Source organism: Zonotrichia albicollis, chromosome 32 (assembly GCF_047830755.1).
Source record: "Zonotrichia albicollis isolate bZonAlb1 chromosome 32, bZonAlb1.hap1, whole genome shotgun sequence".
NCBI classification, from domain to species: domain Eukaryota; kingdom Metazoa; phylum Chordata; class Aves; order Passeriformes; family Passerellidae; genus Zonotrichia; species Zonotrichia albicollis.
Window position 1 is genome coordinate 2,265,475 of NC_133850.1, and position 15,889 is coordinate 2,281,363.

Below are 15,889 nucleotides of genomic sequence, written 5' to 3' on the forward strand. Positions count from 1 at the left end.
AAATGGAACCAAAACTGATCCAAAAATGACCCAAAAGTGACCCAAAATGTGCCCAAAGGAGGTGGGAGTGAACCAAAAATGGAGATATTTTCCCCAAAAACGAACCTAAAAATGGAAATATTTTCCCCCAAAAATGGAAATATTTGTCCAAAAATAACCCCAAAAATGGAGATATTTTCCCCAAAATGACCCCAAAAATGGAGATATTTTCCTCAAAAAAGAGCCTAAAAATGGAGATATTTTCCCCAAAAATGACCCCAAAAATGGAGATATTATCGCCAAAAACGACCCCAAAAATGGAGATATTATCCCCCAAAATGACCCTAAAAATGGAAATATTTTCCCCAAAATGACCCCAAAAATGGAGATATTATCCCCCAAAATGACCCCAAAAATGGAGATATTATCCCCAAAAATGAGCCTAAAAATGGAGATATTTTCCCCAAAAATGACCCCAAAAAATGAAGATATTCCATCCAAAATGAGCCCAAAAATGGAGACATTTTCCCCAAAAATGACCCTAAAAATGGAAATATTTTCCCAAAAATGACCCCAAAAATGGAAATATTTTCCCAAAACCACCCCAAAATGGAGATATTTTCCCAAAAAACAACCCCAAAAATGGAGATATTTTTCCAAAAAAGACCCTAAAAATGGAAATATTTTCCCCCAAAAATGGAAATACTTTCCCCAAAAATGACCCCAAAAATGAAGATATTATCCCCGAAAATGAGCCTAAAAATTGAACTATTTTCCCCAAAACGACCCCAAAAATGGAAATATTTTCCCCAAAAATGACTCCAAAAATGAGCCTAAAAGTGGAAATATTTCCCCCAAAAATGGAGATATTTCCCCCAAAAAAGACCCCAAAAATGGAAATATTTTCCCCAAAAATGACCCCAAAACCGGAAATATTTTCCCAAAAATTACCCCAAAAATGGAGATATTTCCCCCAAAACCACCTCAAAAATGGAGATATTTTCCCAAAAAATGACCCCAAAAATGGAAATATTTGCCCAAAAAATGACCCCAAAAATGGAAATATTTGCCCAAAAATAACCCTAAAAATGGAGGTATTTCCCCCAAAACTAACCCCAAAAATGGAGATATTATCCCCAAAAATGAGCCTAAAAATGGAAATATTTTCCCCAAAAATGGAAATATTTTCCCCAGAAATTACTCCAAAAATGAGCCTAAAAGTGGAAATATTTTCCCCAAAAATGGAAATATTTTCCCCAGAAATTACTCCAAAAATGAGCCTAAAAGTGGAAATATTTTCCCAAAAATTACCCCAAAAATGGAGATATTATCCCCAAAAACGACCCCAAAAATGGAGATATTTTCCCCAAAAACGACCCCAAAATTGGAGATATTATCCCCAAAAATGAGCCTAAATTGGAGATATTTTCCCCAAAAATGAGCCTAGAAATGGAAATATTTTCCCCAAAAATGGAGATAAATCTACCCAACAATGAAGCCATTCCCCCAGCCCCAGCTGAGATGGGTTCCAATCCCATTTTCCCCCAATAAAGAACAGAAACCAATAAAATCCGTTCAATTCTCACCGGTTCTGCTCCTTGAGCTTGGCCAGCAGCTGCAGCATCGCCAAATATCCCCAAAAGTGGAGATAAATCCACCCAAAAATGGAAATATTCCTCCCAAAAATGGAAATACTCACCTCAAAAATGAAAATACTATCCCCAAAAATGGAAATATTTCCCCCAAAACCACTCCAAAAATGGAAATATTTTCTCTAAAATGACCCCAAAAAATGAAGATATTCCATCCAAAATGACCTCAAAAATGAAGATATTTTCCCCAAAAATGACCCCAAAAATGGAGATATTATCCCCAAAAGTGACCCTAAAAATGGAAATATTTTCCCAAAACCACCCCAAAAATGGAGATATTTCCCCAAAACAACCCCAAAAATGGATGAGCCAAAAATGGAGATATTTTCCCCAAAAATGGAGATATTTTCCCCAAAAATGAGCCTAAAAATGGAGATATTATCCCCAAAAATGAGCCCAAAAATGGAGGTATTTCCCCCAAAACTAACCCCAAAAATGGAGATATTATCCCCAAAAATGACCCTAAAAATGGAAATATTTTCCCAAAACCACCGCAAAAATGGAGATATTTTCCCAAAAACGACCCTAAAAATGGAGATATTTTCCCCAAAAATGACCCCAAAAAATGAAGATATTCCATCCAAAATGAGCCCAAAATTGGAGACATTTCCCCAAAAATGTGCCTAAAAATGGAAATATTTTCCCCAAATTGACCCTAAAAATGGAAATATTTTCCCAAAACCACCCCAAAAATGGAGATATTTTCCCAAAAAACAACCCCAAAAATGGAGATATTTTTCCCAAAAAAGACCCTAAAAATGGAAATATTTTCCCCCTAAAATGGAAATACTTTCCCCAAAAATGACCCCAAAAATGAAGATATTATCCCCGAAAATGAGCCTAAAAATTGAACTATTTTCCCCAAAACGACCCCAAAAATGGAAATATTTTCCCCAAAAATGACTCCAAAAATGAGCCTAAAAGTGGAAATATTTCCCCCAAAACGACCCCAAAAATGACCCCAAAAATGGAACTATTTTCCCCAAAACGACCCCAAAAATGGAGATATTTCACCCAAAACTAACCCCAAAAATGGGGATATTATCCCCAAAAATGACCCTAAAAATGGAAATATTTCCCCCAAAACCACCCCAAAAATGGAGATATTTTCCCAAAAAACAACCCCAAAAATGGAGACATTTTCCCCAAAAATGAGCCCAAAAATGGAAATATTTTCCCCAAAACCACCCCAAAAATGGAAATATTTGCCCAAAAATAACCCCAAAAATGGAGATATTATCCCCAAAAACGACCCCAAAATTGGAGATATTTTCCCCAAAAATGAGCCTAAAAATGGAAATATTTTCCCCAAAAAATGGAGATATTTTCCCCGAAATGACCCCAAATATTGAGATATTTTCCCCAGCCCCACCTGAGATGGGTTCCAGTCCCATTTTCCCCAATGAAGAACAGAAACCAATAAAATCAGTTTATCCCTCACCGGTTCTGCTCCTCCAGCTTGGCCAGCAGCTGCAGCATCGCCAAAAATCCAAATATTTCCCCCAAAAATGGAAATAATAACCCCAAAAACGGAGATATTCATCCCAAAATGGAAATATTCATCTCAAAAATGGAAATATTCTCCCCAAAAATGGAAATATTCACCCCAAAAATGGAAATAATAGCCCCAAAAACTGAGATATTCATCCCAAAATGGAAATACTCACCTCAAAAATGGAAATATTCACCACAAAAATGGAAATATTGCCCCCAAGATGACTCCAAAAATGGAGATATTTTCCCAAAAATGGGCCTAAAAATGGAGATATTATCCCCAAAACAACCCCAAAAATGGAGATATTTTCCCCAAAAATGACTCCAAAAATGGAAATATTTTCCCCAAAACGACCCCAAAAATGGAAATATTTCCCCAAAAAAGAGCCTAAAAATGGAGATATTTTCCCCAAAATGATCCTAAAAAAGGAAATATTTTCCCAAAAATGACCCCAAAAATGGAGATATTATCCCCAAAAATGACCCCAAAATTGGAGATATTTTCCCCAAAAACAACCCTAATAATGGAAATATTTTCCCCAAAAATGACCCCAAAAATGGAGATATTTTCCCCAAAAATGACTCCAAAAATGGAGATATTTTTCCCAAAACAACCCCAAAATTGGAGATATTATCCCCAAAAATGAGCCTAAAAATGGAACTATTTTCTCCCAAATGACCCCAAAAATGGAAATATTATCCCCAAAACCGAAGATATTATCCCCAAAAATGAGCCTAAAAATGAAGATATTATCCCAAAAAATGACCCCAAAAATTGAGATATTTTCCCCAAAAATGACCCCAAAAATGAGCCTAAAAATGGAAATATTTTCCCCAAAAAACAGCCTAAAAATGGAAATATTTTCCCCCAAAAATGGAAATACTTTCCCCAAAACAACCCCAAAAATGGAAATATTTTCCCCGAAAATGACTCCAAAAATGAGCCTAAAAGTGGAAATATTTTCCCCAAAACGACCCCAAAAATGGAGATATTTTCCCCAAAAATGAGCCTAAAACTGGAGACACTCCCCCAGCCCCACCTGAGAAACTTGAGATGGATTCCAATCCCAATTTTACCCCAAGAAAAGCTCTAAACCAATAAATCAGTTTATCCCTCACCGGTTCTGCTCCTCCAGCTTGGCCAGCAGCTGCAGCATCCCCAGATATCCCATTTTCCCCAATATAAATGAATAAATTCAGTTTATTCTCACCGGTTCTGCTCCTCGAGCTTGGCCAGCAGCTGCAGCATCCCCAGATATCCCATTTCCCCAATAAATCAGTTTATTCTCACCGGTTCTGCTCCTCCAGCTTGGCCAGCAGCTGCAGCATCCCCAGATATCCCATTTTCAGCCCCAATAAAGAACAGAAATCACTAAATTCAGTTTATCCCTCACCGGTTCTGCTCCTCCAGCTTGGCCAGCAGCTGAGCATCCCCAGATATCCCATTTCCCCAATAAATCAGTTTATCCTCACCGGTTCTGCTCCTCGAGCTTGGCCAGCAGCTCCCTCTCGTCCGGGCTCAGCGGCTCCGGCCCCGCCCGGGGGGCGCCCGCGGGAACCTCGGGGGAATCCATGGCCCTACCTGGGACACAAAGGCACCGTTTGGGAGCAAAAGTCACATTTCAGCAGCAGAAATTCACAGTTAGGAACACAAATTCACATTTTGGTAGCAGAAATTCACAGTTAGGAACACAAATTCACATTTTGGTAGCAGAAATTCACATTTTAGCTACAAAACTTCACATTTTGGTTTCAAAATTCACATTGTGGCACTGGAAACTCACATTCGGTATCAGAAATTCACATTTCAGAAGCAAAAATTCAAATTTTGGAACAGAAATTCCCATTGCAGCATCACAAGTTCACATTTAGGAACAGAAATGTGGCACTGGAAATTCACATTCGGTATCAGAAATTCACATTTTGGGATCAAAATTCACATTTTAGGTACAAAACTTCACTTTTTGGTATCAAAATTCACATTTTGGCACCAGAAATTCACATTTAGGAACACAAATTCACATTTTGGGATCAAAATTCACATGGCAGCCTTAAAAATTGGTACCAAAATTCCCATTGAGGCCCTGAAAATTCCCATTTTGGCATCAAAAGTTCACATTTAGGAACAGAAATGTGGCACTGGAAATTCACATTTCAGCAGCAGAAATTCACATTTCGGAAGCAAAAATTCACATTTTGGCATCAAAAATTCCCATTGCAGCCTGAAAAATTGGTACCGAAATTCACATTTAGGAACAGAAATTCACATTTTGGCATCAGAAATTCACATTTAGGTGTCAAAATTCACATTTTGGCATCAAAATTCCCATTGCAGCCTTAAAAATTGGTACCGAAATTCCCATTGAGGCCCTGAAAATTCACATTAAGGAACAGAAATTCACATTTTGGCAGCAGAAATTCACATTTAGGTATCAAAGATTCACATTTAGAAACAGAAATTCACATTCGGTATCAGAAATTCACATTTAGGAACAGAAATTCCCATTGCAGCAGCACAAATTCACATTTCGGAAGCAAAAATTCACATTTTGGCATCAAAAATTCCCATTGCAGCCTGAAAAACTGGTACCGAAATTCACATTTTGGCATCAAAAACTTACACTAAGGAACAGAAATTCAAATTTTGGCATCAGAAAATCACTTTTTGGTATCAAAATTCCCATTTTGGCATCAAAGTTCACATTTAGGAACAGAAATGTGGCACTGGAAATTCACATTCGGTATCAGAAATTCCCATTTAGGTATCAAAATTCACATTCTGGAACAGAAATTCACATTTTGGCATCAGAAATTCACATTTTAGCTACAAAACTTCACATTTTGGCAGCAGAAATTCACATTTAGGAACAAAAATTCACATTTTAGTATCAGAAATTCACATTTCAGAAGCAAAAATTCACATTCTGGAACAGAAATTCCCATTTTGGCATCAAAATTCCCATTTAGGAACAGAAATGTGGCACTGGAAATTCACATTCGGTATCAGAAATTCACATTTTAGGTACAAAAATTCCCATTTTGGCATCACAAATTCACATTTCGGAAGCAAAAATTCAAATTTTGGCATCAAAAACTCCCATTGCAGCCTGAAAAATTGGTACCGAAATTCACACTTAGGAACAGAAATTCACATTTTGGGATCAAAAACTTACATTAAGGAACAGAAATGTGGCACTGGAAATTCACATTCGGTATCAGAAATTCACATTTAGGTATCAAAATTCACGTTTAGAAACAGAAATTCAAATTTTGGAATCAAAATTCACATTTCAGCAGCAAAAATTCACATTTTAGCATCAAAATTCACATTTTGGTATCAAAATTCCCATTGCAGCCTTAAAAATTGGTACCAAAATTCACATTAAGGAACAGAAATTCACATTTAGGCATCAGAAATTGACATTTTGGTATCAGAAATTCACATTTAGGAACAAAAATTCAGGTTTTAGCATCAAAATTCACATTTTAGTATCAGAAATTCCCATTTCCGAAGCAAAAATTCAAATTTTGGCATCGAAAATTCCCATTGCAGCAGCAGAAGTTCACATTTTGGTATCAAAGATCCACATTTCAGCAGCAGAAATTCACATTTAGGTGTCAAAATTCACATTTTGGCATCAAAATTCCCATTGCAGCCTGAAAAATTGGTACCAAAATTCACTGTTAGGAACAGAAATTCCCATTGAGGCCCTGAAAATTCACATTCAGGAACAGAAATTCCCATTTTGGCATCAAAAGTTCACATTTAGGAACAGAAATGTGGCACTGGAAATTCACATTCGGTATCAGAAATTCACATTTTGATATCAAAATTCACTTTTTGGCATCAGAAATTCACATTTTGGCATCAGAAATTCACATTTTAGTATCAGAAATTCACATTTCAGAAGCAAAAATTCAAATTTTGGAACAGAAATTCCCATTGCAGCATCAGAAATTCACATTTTGGCATCAGAAATTCACATTTTGGTATCAAAATTCACATTTAGAAACAGAAATTCACATTTAAGTACCAGAAATTCCCATCTTGGCATCAAAATTCTCATTTAGGAACAGAAATGTGGCACTGGGAATTCACATTCAGGTGTCAAAATTCACATTTAGGTATCAAAATTCATATTTTGGCATCAAAATTCACATTTCAGCAGCAGAAATTCACATTTAGGAACAGAAATTCCCATTTTTGCACCAGAAATTCCCATTGCAGCATCACAAATTCACATTTCGGGAGCAAAAATTCAAATTTTGGCATCAAAAATTCCCATTGCAGCCTGAAAAATTGGTACAGAAATTCCCATTTTGGCATCAGAAATTCACATTGCAGCATCACAAATTCACATTTTGGCATCAAAATTCACATTTTAGGTACAAAACTTCACATTTTGGCAGCAGAAATTCACATTTTGGCATCAGAAATTCACATTTTGGTATCAGGAATTCACATTTTAGGTACAAAACTTCACATTTTGGCAGCAGAAATTCACATTTTGGCATCAGAAATTCACATTTTGGTAGCAGAAATTCACATTGCAGTATCACAAATTCACATTTAGGAACAGAAATTCCCATTTTGGCATCAAAATTCACATTTAGGAACAGAAATGTGGCACTGGAAATTCACATTCAGTATCAGAAATTCACATTTTGGTATCAAAAATTCACATTTTGGTAGCAGAAATTCACATTTTGGTAGCAGAAATTCACATTGCAGTATCACAAATTCACATTTAGGAACAGAAATTCCCATTTTGGCATCAAAATTCCCATTTAGGAACAGAAATGTGGCACTGGAAATTCACATTTAGGCATCAAAATTCACATTTAGAAATAGAAATTCACATTTTGGCATCAAAAATTCACATTTCAGGTACAAAAATTCACATTTTGGTCTCAGAAATTCACATTTAAGCTACAAAACTTCACATTTTGGCAGCAGAAATTCACATTTCAGCAGTAGAAATTCACTTTTTGGTATCAAAATTCACATTTTGGCAGCAGAAATTCACATTTAGGTATCAAAGATTCACATTTAGAAACAGAAATTCACATTTAGGTACCAGAAATTCCCATTTTGGCATCAAAATTCCCATTTAGGAACAGAAATTCCCATTGTGGCACTGGGAATTCACATTTCAGCAGCAGAAATTCCCATTTTGGCATCAGAAATTGACATTTTGGTATCAGAAATTCCCATTTTGACATCAAAAGTTCACATTTAGGAACAGAAATGTGGCACTGGAAATTCACATTTAGAAACAGAAATTCACATTTTGGGATCAAAATTCACATTTTGGCATCAGAAATTCACATTTAGGAACAGAAATTCACATTTAGGTACCAGAAATTCCCATTTTGGCATCAAAATTCACATTTTGGTATCAGAAATTCACATTTAGGCATCAGAAATTCACAATTCAGCAGCAAAAATTCACATTTTGGTATCAGAAATTCACATTTTAGCTACAAAACTTCACTTTTTGGCAGCAGAAATTCCCATTTTGGCATCAAAAGTTCACATTTAGAAACAGAAATTCACATTTGGTATCAGAAATTCACTTTTTGGTATCAGAAATTCACATTTAGGAACACAAATTCACATTTTGGCATCAGAAATTCACTTTTTGGTATCAAAATTCCCATTTTGGCATCAAAAGTTCACATTTAGGAACAGAAATGTGGCACTGGAAATTCACATTCGGTATCAGAAATTCACATTTTGGTATCAAAATTCACATTTTAGGTCCAAAAATTCACACTTAGGAACAGAAATTCACATTGCAGTATCACAAATTCACATTTAGGTACCAGAAATTCCCATTTTGGCATCAAAATTCCCATTTAGGAACAGAAATTCCCATTGTGGCACTGGGAATTCACATTTCAGCAGCAGAAATTCACATTTTGGTAGCAGAAATTCACATTTCAGCAGTAGAAATTCACTTTTTGGTATCAAAATTCACATTTTAGTATCAGAAATTCACATTTTGGCATCAAAATTCACGTTTAGAAACAGAAATTCCCATTTTGGCATCAGAAATTCCCATTGCAGCCTGAAAAATTGGTACCGAAATTCACATTAAGGAACAGAAATTCCCATTTAGGTATCAAATTTCACATTCTGGAACAGAAATTCACATTTTGGCATCAGAAATTCACATTTTAGCTACAAAACTTCACATTTTGGCAGCAGAAATTCACATTTAGGAACAAAAATTCACATTTTAGTATCAAAAATTCACATTTCAGAAGCAAAAATTCAAATTTTGGAACAGCAATTCCCATTGCAGCATCAAAAGTTCACATTTAGGAACAGAAATGTGGCACTGGAAATTCACATTCGGTATCAGAAATTCACATTTTGGGATCAAAATTCGCATTTAGAAACAGAAATTCACATTTTGGCAGCAAAAATTCACATTTAGGTGTCAAAATTCCCATTTTGGCATCAGAAATTCACATTTAGGAACAGAAATTCACATTGTGGCACTGGAAATTCACATTCGGTATCAGAAATTCACATTTAGGTATCAAAATTCACGTTTAGAAACAGAAATTCAAATTTTGGCATCAGACATTCACATTTTGGCAGCGGAAATTCACATTTTAGCATCAAAATTCACATTTAGGTGTCAAAATTCCCATTTTGGTATCAAAATTCCCATTGCAGCCTTAAAAATTGGTACCAAAATTCACATTGAGGCCCTGAAAATTCACATTTAGGAACAGAAATTCCCATTTTGGCATCAAAAGTTCACATTTAGGAACAGAAATGTGGCACTGGAAATTCACATTTGGTATCAGAAATTCACATTTTGGGATCAAAATTCACATTTCAGCAGCAGAAATTCACATTTTGGGATCAAAATTCACATTTTGGCATCAGAAATTCACATTTAGGAACAGAAATTCACATTTTGGCATCAGAAATTCACATTGCAGCATCACAAATTCACATTTTGGCATCAAAATTCACATTTTAGTATCAGAAATTCACATTTCAGAAGCAAAAATTCAAATTTTGGCATCAAAAATTCCCATTGTAGCCTGAAAAATTGGTACCAAAATTCACATTAAGGAACAGAAATTCACATTTTGGCATCAAAAACTTACATTAAGGAACAGAAATTCAAATTTTGGCATCAGAAATTCACTTTTTGGTATCAAAATTCCCATTTTGGCATCAAAATTCACATTTAGGAACAGAAATTCCCATTTTGGCAGCAAAAGTTCACATTTAGGAACAGAAATGTGGCACTGGAAATTCACATTCGGTATCAGAAATTCACATTTTAGGTACAAAAATTCACATTTTGGTATCAAAAATTCATATTGCAGCAGCAGCAATTCAAATTTCAGCATAAAAATTCCCATTGAAGAATGAAAAATACAAAATCAGCACCAAAAATTCACATTTTGGCCCTAAAATTCCATATTTCAGCCCAAAAATTGACATTTTGGCACCAAAATCCCACAATGCAGCCTTAAAATGTGACATTTCTGCCCCCAAAATTGACATTTCAGCCCAAAATCCCACATTTTGGCAACAAAATTTGACATTCCAGCATCAGAAATTCCCGTTGCGGCCCCAAAATTTCAAGTTTCATGCCAAAATCCCACATTTCATTTCCAAAATTGGACTTTTTGGCCCCAAAATCCCCCATTGAAACCCCAAAAACCCCTAAAAACCCAACTCACCCCCAAAAAAAATAAAAAAAAAAAGAAAAACCATAAAGGGGAGTTTGAACCCAAAAAATAAAAACCCCCAAAAAACCCCAAACCCTCAAAAATGAGGGGGTCAGACCAAGACCCCCCCAAAAATGGGGTGATCCCAAATCCCCCAACAGAGGCGGATCAATCCAAATCCCCTAAAATGGGGGTGACCCCAAATCCCCAAAATGGGGGGACCCTAAAAACCCCACAAAGGGGGGTCAGGCAAAAAAACCCCAAAAATGTGGTGACCCCAAACCCCCTAAAATGTGGGTGACCCCTCAAAAATGGGGTGAGCCCAAAGCCCCTAAAATGGGGTGATCCCAAATCCCCCCAAAAATGAAAGTGACCCCAACCCCCCTAAAATGGGCTTGACCCCACAAAAATGGGGTGATCTCAAACCTCCTAAAATGGGGGTGGGCCCTCAAACCCCCTCAAAAATGGGGTGAGCCCAAAGCCCCTCACAAAGGGAGGGTGACCCCAACTCCCCTAAAATGGGGGGACCCCAAAGCTCCTCACAAAGGGGGGGGGGTCATTCAAAAACCCCTCAAGAATGGGGTGACCCCAAAAAAGGGGGGGGGTCAGGCCAAAATATCCCCAAAAATGGGGGTGGTCTCAGACCCCCCCAAAAATGGGATGACCCTAAACCCCCTCACAAAGAGGGGCAACCTCAAAACCCCTAAAATGGGGGTGACTCCAAACACCCCGACAAAGGGGGGTGACCCCAAAACCGCTCACAAATGGGGGGACCTCAAACCCCTTAAATGGGGGCGACCTCAAAATCCCCTCACAAAGGGGAGTGACCCCAAACCCCCTCACAAATGGGGGTGACCCCAACTTCTCCCTAAAAAATGGGGTGACCCCAAACACTCCCTAAACACAGAGTCAATCTAAACTACCTCAAAGGGGGGTCACCCCAAACCCCCAAAATTGGGGTGACCCCAGAACCCCGTAAATGGGGGCCACCCCAAACCCCCAAAAATGGGGGCAACCCCAACACCCCCCCTAAAAAATGAGGTGACCCCAATCACCCCCCAAAAGGGAAGTAAATCCAAATCCTCACAAAGGGGGGGTGACCCCAAAACCCCCTAAATTTGGGGTCACCCCAAATCCCCCCACAAAGGGAGATGACCCCAAACCCCCTCAGGGCTGTCACCCCAAACCCCCTCACAAAGGGGGTGATCCCAAACCCCCCTCAGAGCTGTACCTCCCTCACACAAAAAAGGCGGGAACCCCCTCACCCCATTGGGGGGGGCGCCTCCATTTTTCCCCTCAGGGGGCGATGCCCCGCCCCCCCATCGCCCTCATCCCTGAGGGGGAACCCTCCATTGTTCAATGACAGCTCCCGCACGGCCCCTCCGGCCCCTCGTACCTGCGGTCCGTGGCCATGGCGACCCCCGGCCGCCCTCCCGGGGGGGCTCCGCACCGCTCCCCCCTCACCGGGAGCCCCGCGCCCGCCGCCATCGCGGAGCCGCCGCCGCCGCCCCGGCCGGCACTGACTGACAGCGGGCAAGCACCGCGTCCAATCAGCGCTCGAGTTCCGCGTCTGGGACCGCCCACCTGCAGAGTCTTCGCCAATCGCAATAGAGAGCTGCAATGACAAGCCCCGCCTGCCGCTCCTCTACCCAATGGTATTAGGCATTTGTGTTGATGGGCAAGGTGTTTATCCAATGGGAGACAAGGAGGGGCTCGGCGCCCACACCCCCGTGAGAAGCGGTGGGAAGAGGTGTGGAGGCGACGAATGGAAGGCTCAGGTGCAGAGCGCTGGGAAGCGGTGTGAGAACCGAGGCTCAGGGGCGGATGATTGATGGGTAAAGCAGCCAATCAACTGCCGCGTCTCGCTTGGATTGGCACCTGGCTGACAGGAGAAGACAACAGACCCTGCCGCTGCACCTGAAAGCTTGGATGTGATTGACAGGAGTCTCAGCCAATTCCAGGGCAGAAGCTGCTGAGACAGCCAATGGAAGCGCGGGTACGAGGCCGAGTCCCGCCCTCCACCGCTCAGCCCTGGTCCCGCCCTTCAAGGGAGATTCGTGACTCCTATTGGTCGATGGAGATGATTGACAGGCGTCTGCTCCAATGGGGCGTCGAGGACCCGCGTGTGGAGGGGGAGCGGCGCCATTGGAGACCCCAGGGATGGAGGAGAGCGGTGAGGGGTCAGCCGGGATGGAGCGAGGATCCCTCCTTCCCTCAAGGATCTGAAAGGGGGTGAGGGCATCCCTCATTCCCTCAGGGATCTGGCGTGAGGGGATCCCTCATTCCCTCAGAGATCTGGATATGGGAATGTCCAGGGATGAGGTGAGGGCATCCCTCAGTCCCTCAGGGATCAGTCATGGGGTGAGGGGATCCCTCATTCCCTCAGGGATCTGGATCTGGGAATGACCAGGAATGGCATGAGGGGATCCCTCATTCCCTCAGGCATCTGGCAATGCCCAGGGATGGGATTTGGGAATCCCTGTTCACACAGAATGGGAATATTTCTCCAAATATCAGGAATTTCACCACCTTTCCCTGTTCTTAACAGGAAAACTTCTATTTTATATCCCACTTGTGACAATCCCACCTCTTCCCAACTGATTCTCTTTTCCAGACTCCATTCCCTTCATCTCCTGATTCTTCTTTATTTTGCTTTTTCCCCGGAAATTCCTGGCAAGCCACATCCTGGAGTGCTGGATTTTCTGGTCAAGCACAAGGATGGTGACTGGAAGGTGCCTTAGTGCCTCATTTTTTGGGATAAAATACTCCCAAAAATCCAAAATTTAGGCTTTTATTGGTTAAATTACCCCCCAAAATCAGCCTTTTGCTCCTCCAGCCCCCCCCCTCCTTTTTTTTTCCCGAAGAAGGCTCAAAATCCACATAAATGAGCTCTGAGTTGGTGCTTAAAATCTTCCCTGGCACTGGAAAATTCCTGCACTTTCCCCCTCACTTTTCCCAACTTTTTCCCCTCACATTTCCCACATTTTTCCCCTTCACATTTCCTGCCCTTTTCCCCTTCATATTTCCCAACTTTTCTCCCTCACCTTTCTCACCCTTTTCCCCTCAGCTTTCGCTCATTTCCCCTCATGTTTTCCGCCCTTTTTCCTCTCATGTTTCCCACCCTTTCCCCCTCATATTTCCTACCATTTTCCATCATATTTCCCACCCTTTCCCCCTCACGTTTCCCACCCTTTCCCACTCATGTTTCTTGCCATATTCCCCTCATGTTTCTCACCTTTCCCCCCACATTTCCCACCCTTTTCCCCTCACAGTTCCCACTTTTTTCCCCTCACATTTCCCACCCTTTTCCCCTCACATTTCCCACCCTTTATCCCCTCACATTTCCCAACTTTTTCCCCTCACATTTCCCACCCTTTCCCCCCTCAGGTTTCTCACCTTTTCCCCTCACATTTCCCAACTCTTCCCCCCCCACTTTTCTCTCCCTTTTCCCTCTCATTTCCCACCCTTTTACCCCTCACGTTTCTGACCTTTTCCCCTCACATTTCCCAATTCTTCCCCCTCACTTTTCTCTCCCTTTTCCCTCTCATTTCCCACGCTTTTCCCCCTCACCTTTTCTGCCCTTTTCCTCTTACATTTCCTGCCCTTTTTCCCCTCACATTTCCCACCCTTTTCCCTCACGTTTCCCTGCACCTTTCCTGCCCTTCCCCCTTATATTTCCCTTTCCCCCCTCATGTTTCTCTCCTTTTCCCCCGCATTTCCCACCTTTAATCCCCCTCATCTTTTCCCCTCACATTTCCCACCCTTTTTCCCTCACATTTCCCAACTCTTCCCCCTCACTTTTCTCTCCCTTTTCCCTCACATTTCCCAACTTTTCCTCTCACGTTTCCTGCCCTTTTCCCCCTTATATTTCCCTTTTCCCCCTCACGTTTCTCACCTTTTCCCCTCACATTTCCCACCCTTTATCCCCTCACATTTCCCAACTTTTTCCCCTCACGTTTCCCGCCCTTTTTCCCCTCACTTTTCTTTCCCTTTTCCCTCGCATTTCCCAACTTTTCCACTCACGTTTCCTGCCCTTTTCCCCCCTATAATTTCCCTTGTCCCGCCCTTGTTTTTCTCACTTTTTCCCCCTCACTTTTCTCTCCCTTTTCCCTCGCATTTCCCACCGTTTATCCCCATCTTTTCCCCTCACGTTTCCCGCCCTTTTTCCCCTCACTTTTCTCTCCCTTTTCCCTCACATTTCCCAACTTTTCCCCCTCATGTTTCCTGCCCTTTTCCTCTCACCTTTCCTGCCATTCCCCCTTATATTTCCCTTTCCCCCCTCATGTTTCTCTCCTTTTCCCATTTACTTTTCTCTCCCTTTTCCCTCACATTTCCCAACTTTTCCACTGACGTTTCCTGCCCTTTTCCCCTCTATAATTTCCCTTTTCCCGCCCTTGTTTTTCTCACTTTTTCCCCCTCACTTTTCTCTCCCTTTTCCCTTGCATTTCCCATCATTTCCACCCCTCATCTTTTCCCCTCACATTTCTCGCCCTTTTCCCCTCACATTTTCCCCTTTTCCCCCCTCACGTTTCCCGCCCTTTCCCCCTCACATTTCCAACCATTTCCCCCTCACATTTTCCACCCTTTCCCCCTCACATTTTCACCTTTTTCCCCTTCACATTTTCCACCCTTTCCCCCTTTTCTATCCCTTTTCCCTTGCATTTCCCATCATTTCCCCCCTCATCTTTTCCCCTCACGTTTCCCTCCCTTTTCCCCCTCACATTTCCCACCCTTTCCCCCTCACATTTCCAACCATTTCCCCTTCACATTTTCCACCCTTTCCCCCTCACTTTTCTCTCCCTTTTCCCTCTCATTTCCCACGCTTTTCCCCCTCACCTTTTCTGCCCTTTTCCTCTTACATTTCCTGCCCTTTTTCCCCTCACATTTCCCACCCTTTTCCCCTCACATTTCTCACCTTTTCCCCCTCACTTTTCTTTCCCTTTTCCCTTGCATTTCCCATCATTTCCCCCCCTCATCTTTTCCCCCTCACATTTCCCACCCTTTCCCCCTCACATTTCCCGCCCTTTTTCCCCTCATATTTCCCCTTTTTCCCCTCACAT

At 41.1% G+C, this 15,889-nt stretch overlaps 1 protein-coding gene across 15 annotated transcripts in view; it reads right to left on the reverse strand.

Annotated features, from left to right (window-relative positions):
• EVI5L (ecotropic viral integration site 5 like) overlaps window positions 1–12,410 on the reverse strand; it is a 69,524-nt gene extending 57,114 nt beyond the window's left edge. For 5 of the 15 annotated variants that reach the window (XM_074530225.1, XM_074530211.1, XM_074530214.1 and 2 more), the window contains exons 1-2: window positions 12,226–12,400; window positions 4,599–4,707 (exon numbers count right to left, since the gene is read on the reverse strand). In XM_074530225.1, the coding sequence (XP_074386326.1) occupies window positions 4,599–4,699 (101 nt within the window). In that variant the 5' untranslated portion in view covers window positions 4,700–4,707; window positions 12,226–12,400. Of the gene's footprint in view, window positions 1–1,565; window positions 1,619–3,072; window positions 3,126–4,598; window positions 4,708–12,225 lie in introns of those variants that run through there. The other 10 variants (XM_074530219.1, XM_074530220.1, XM_074530223.1 and 7 more) reach the window with 7 other exon arrangements.
• Between the last annotated feature and the right edge of the window lie 3,479 nt (window positions 12,411–15,889).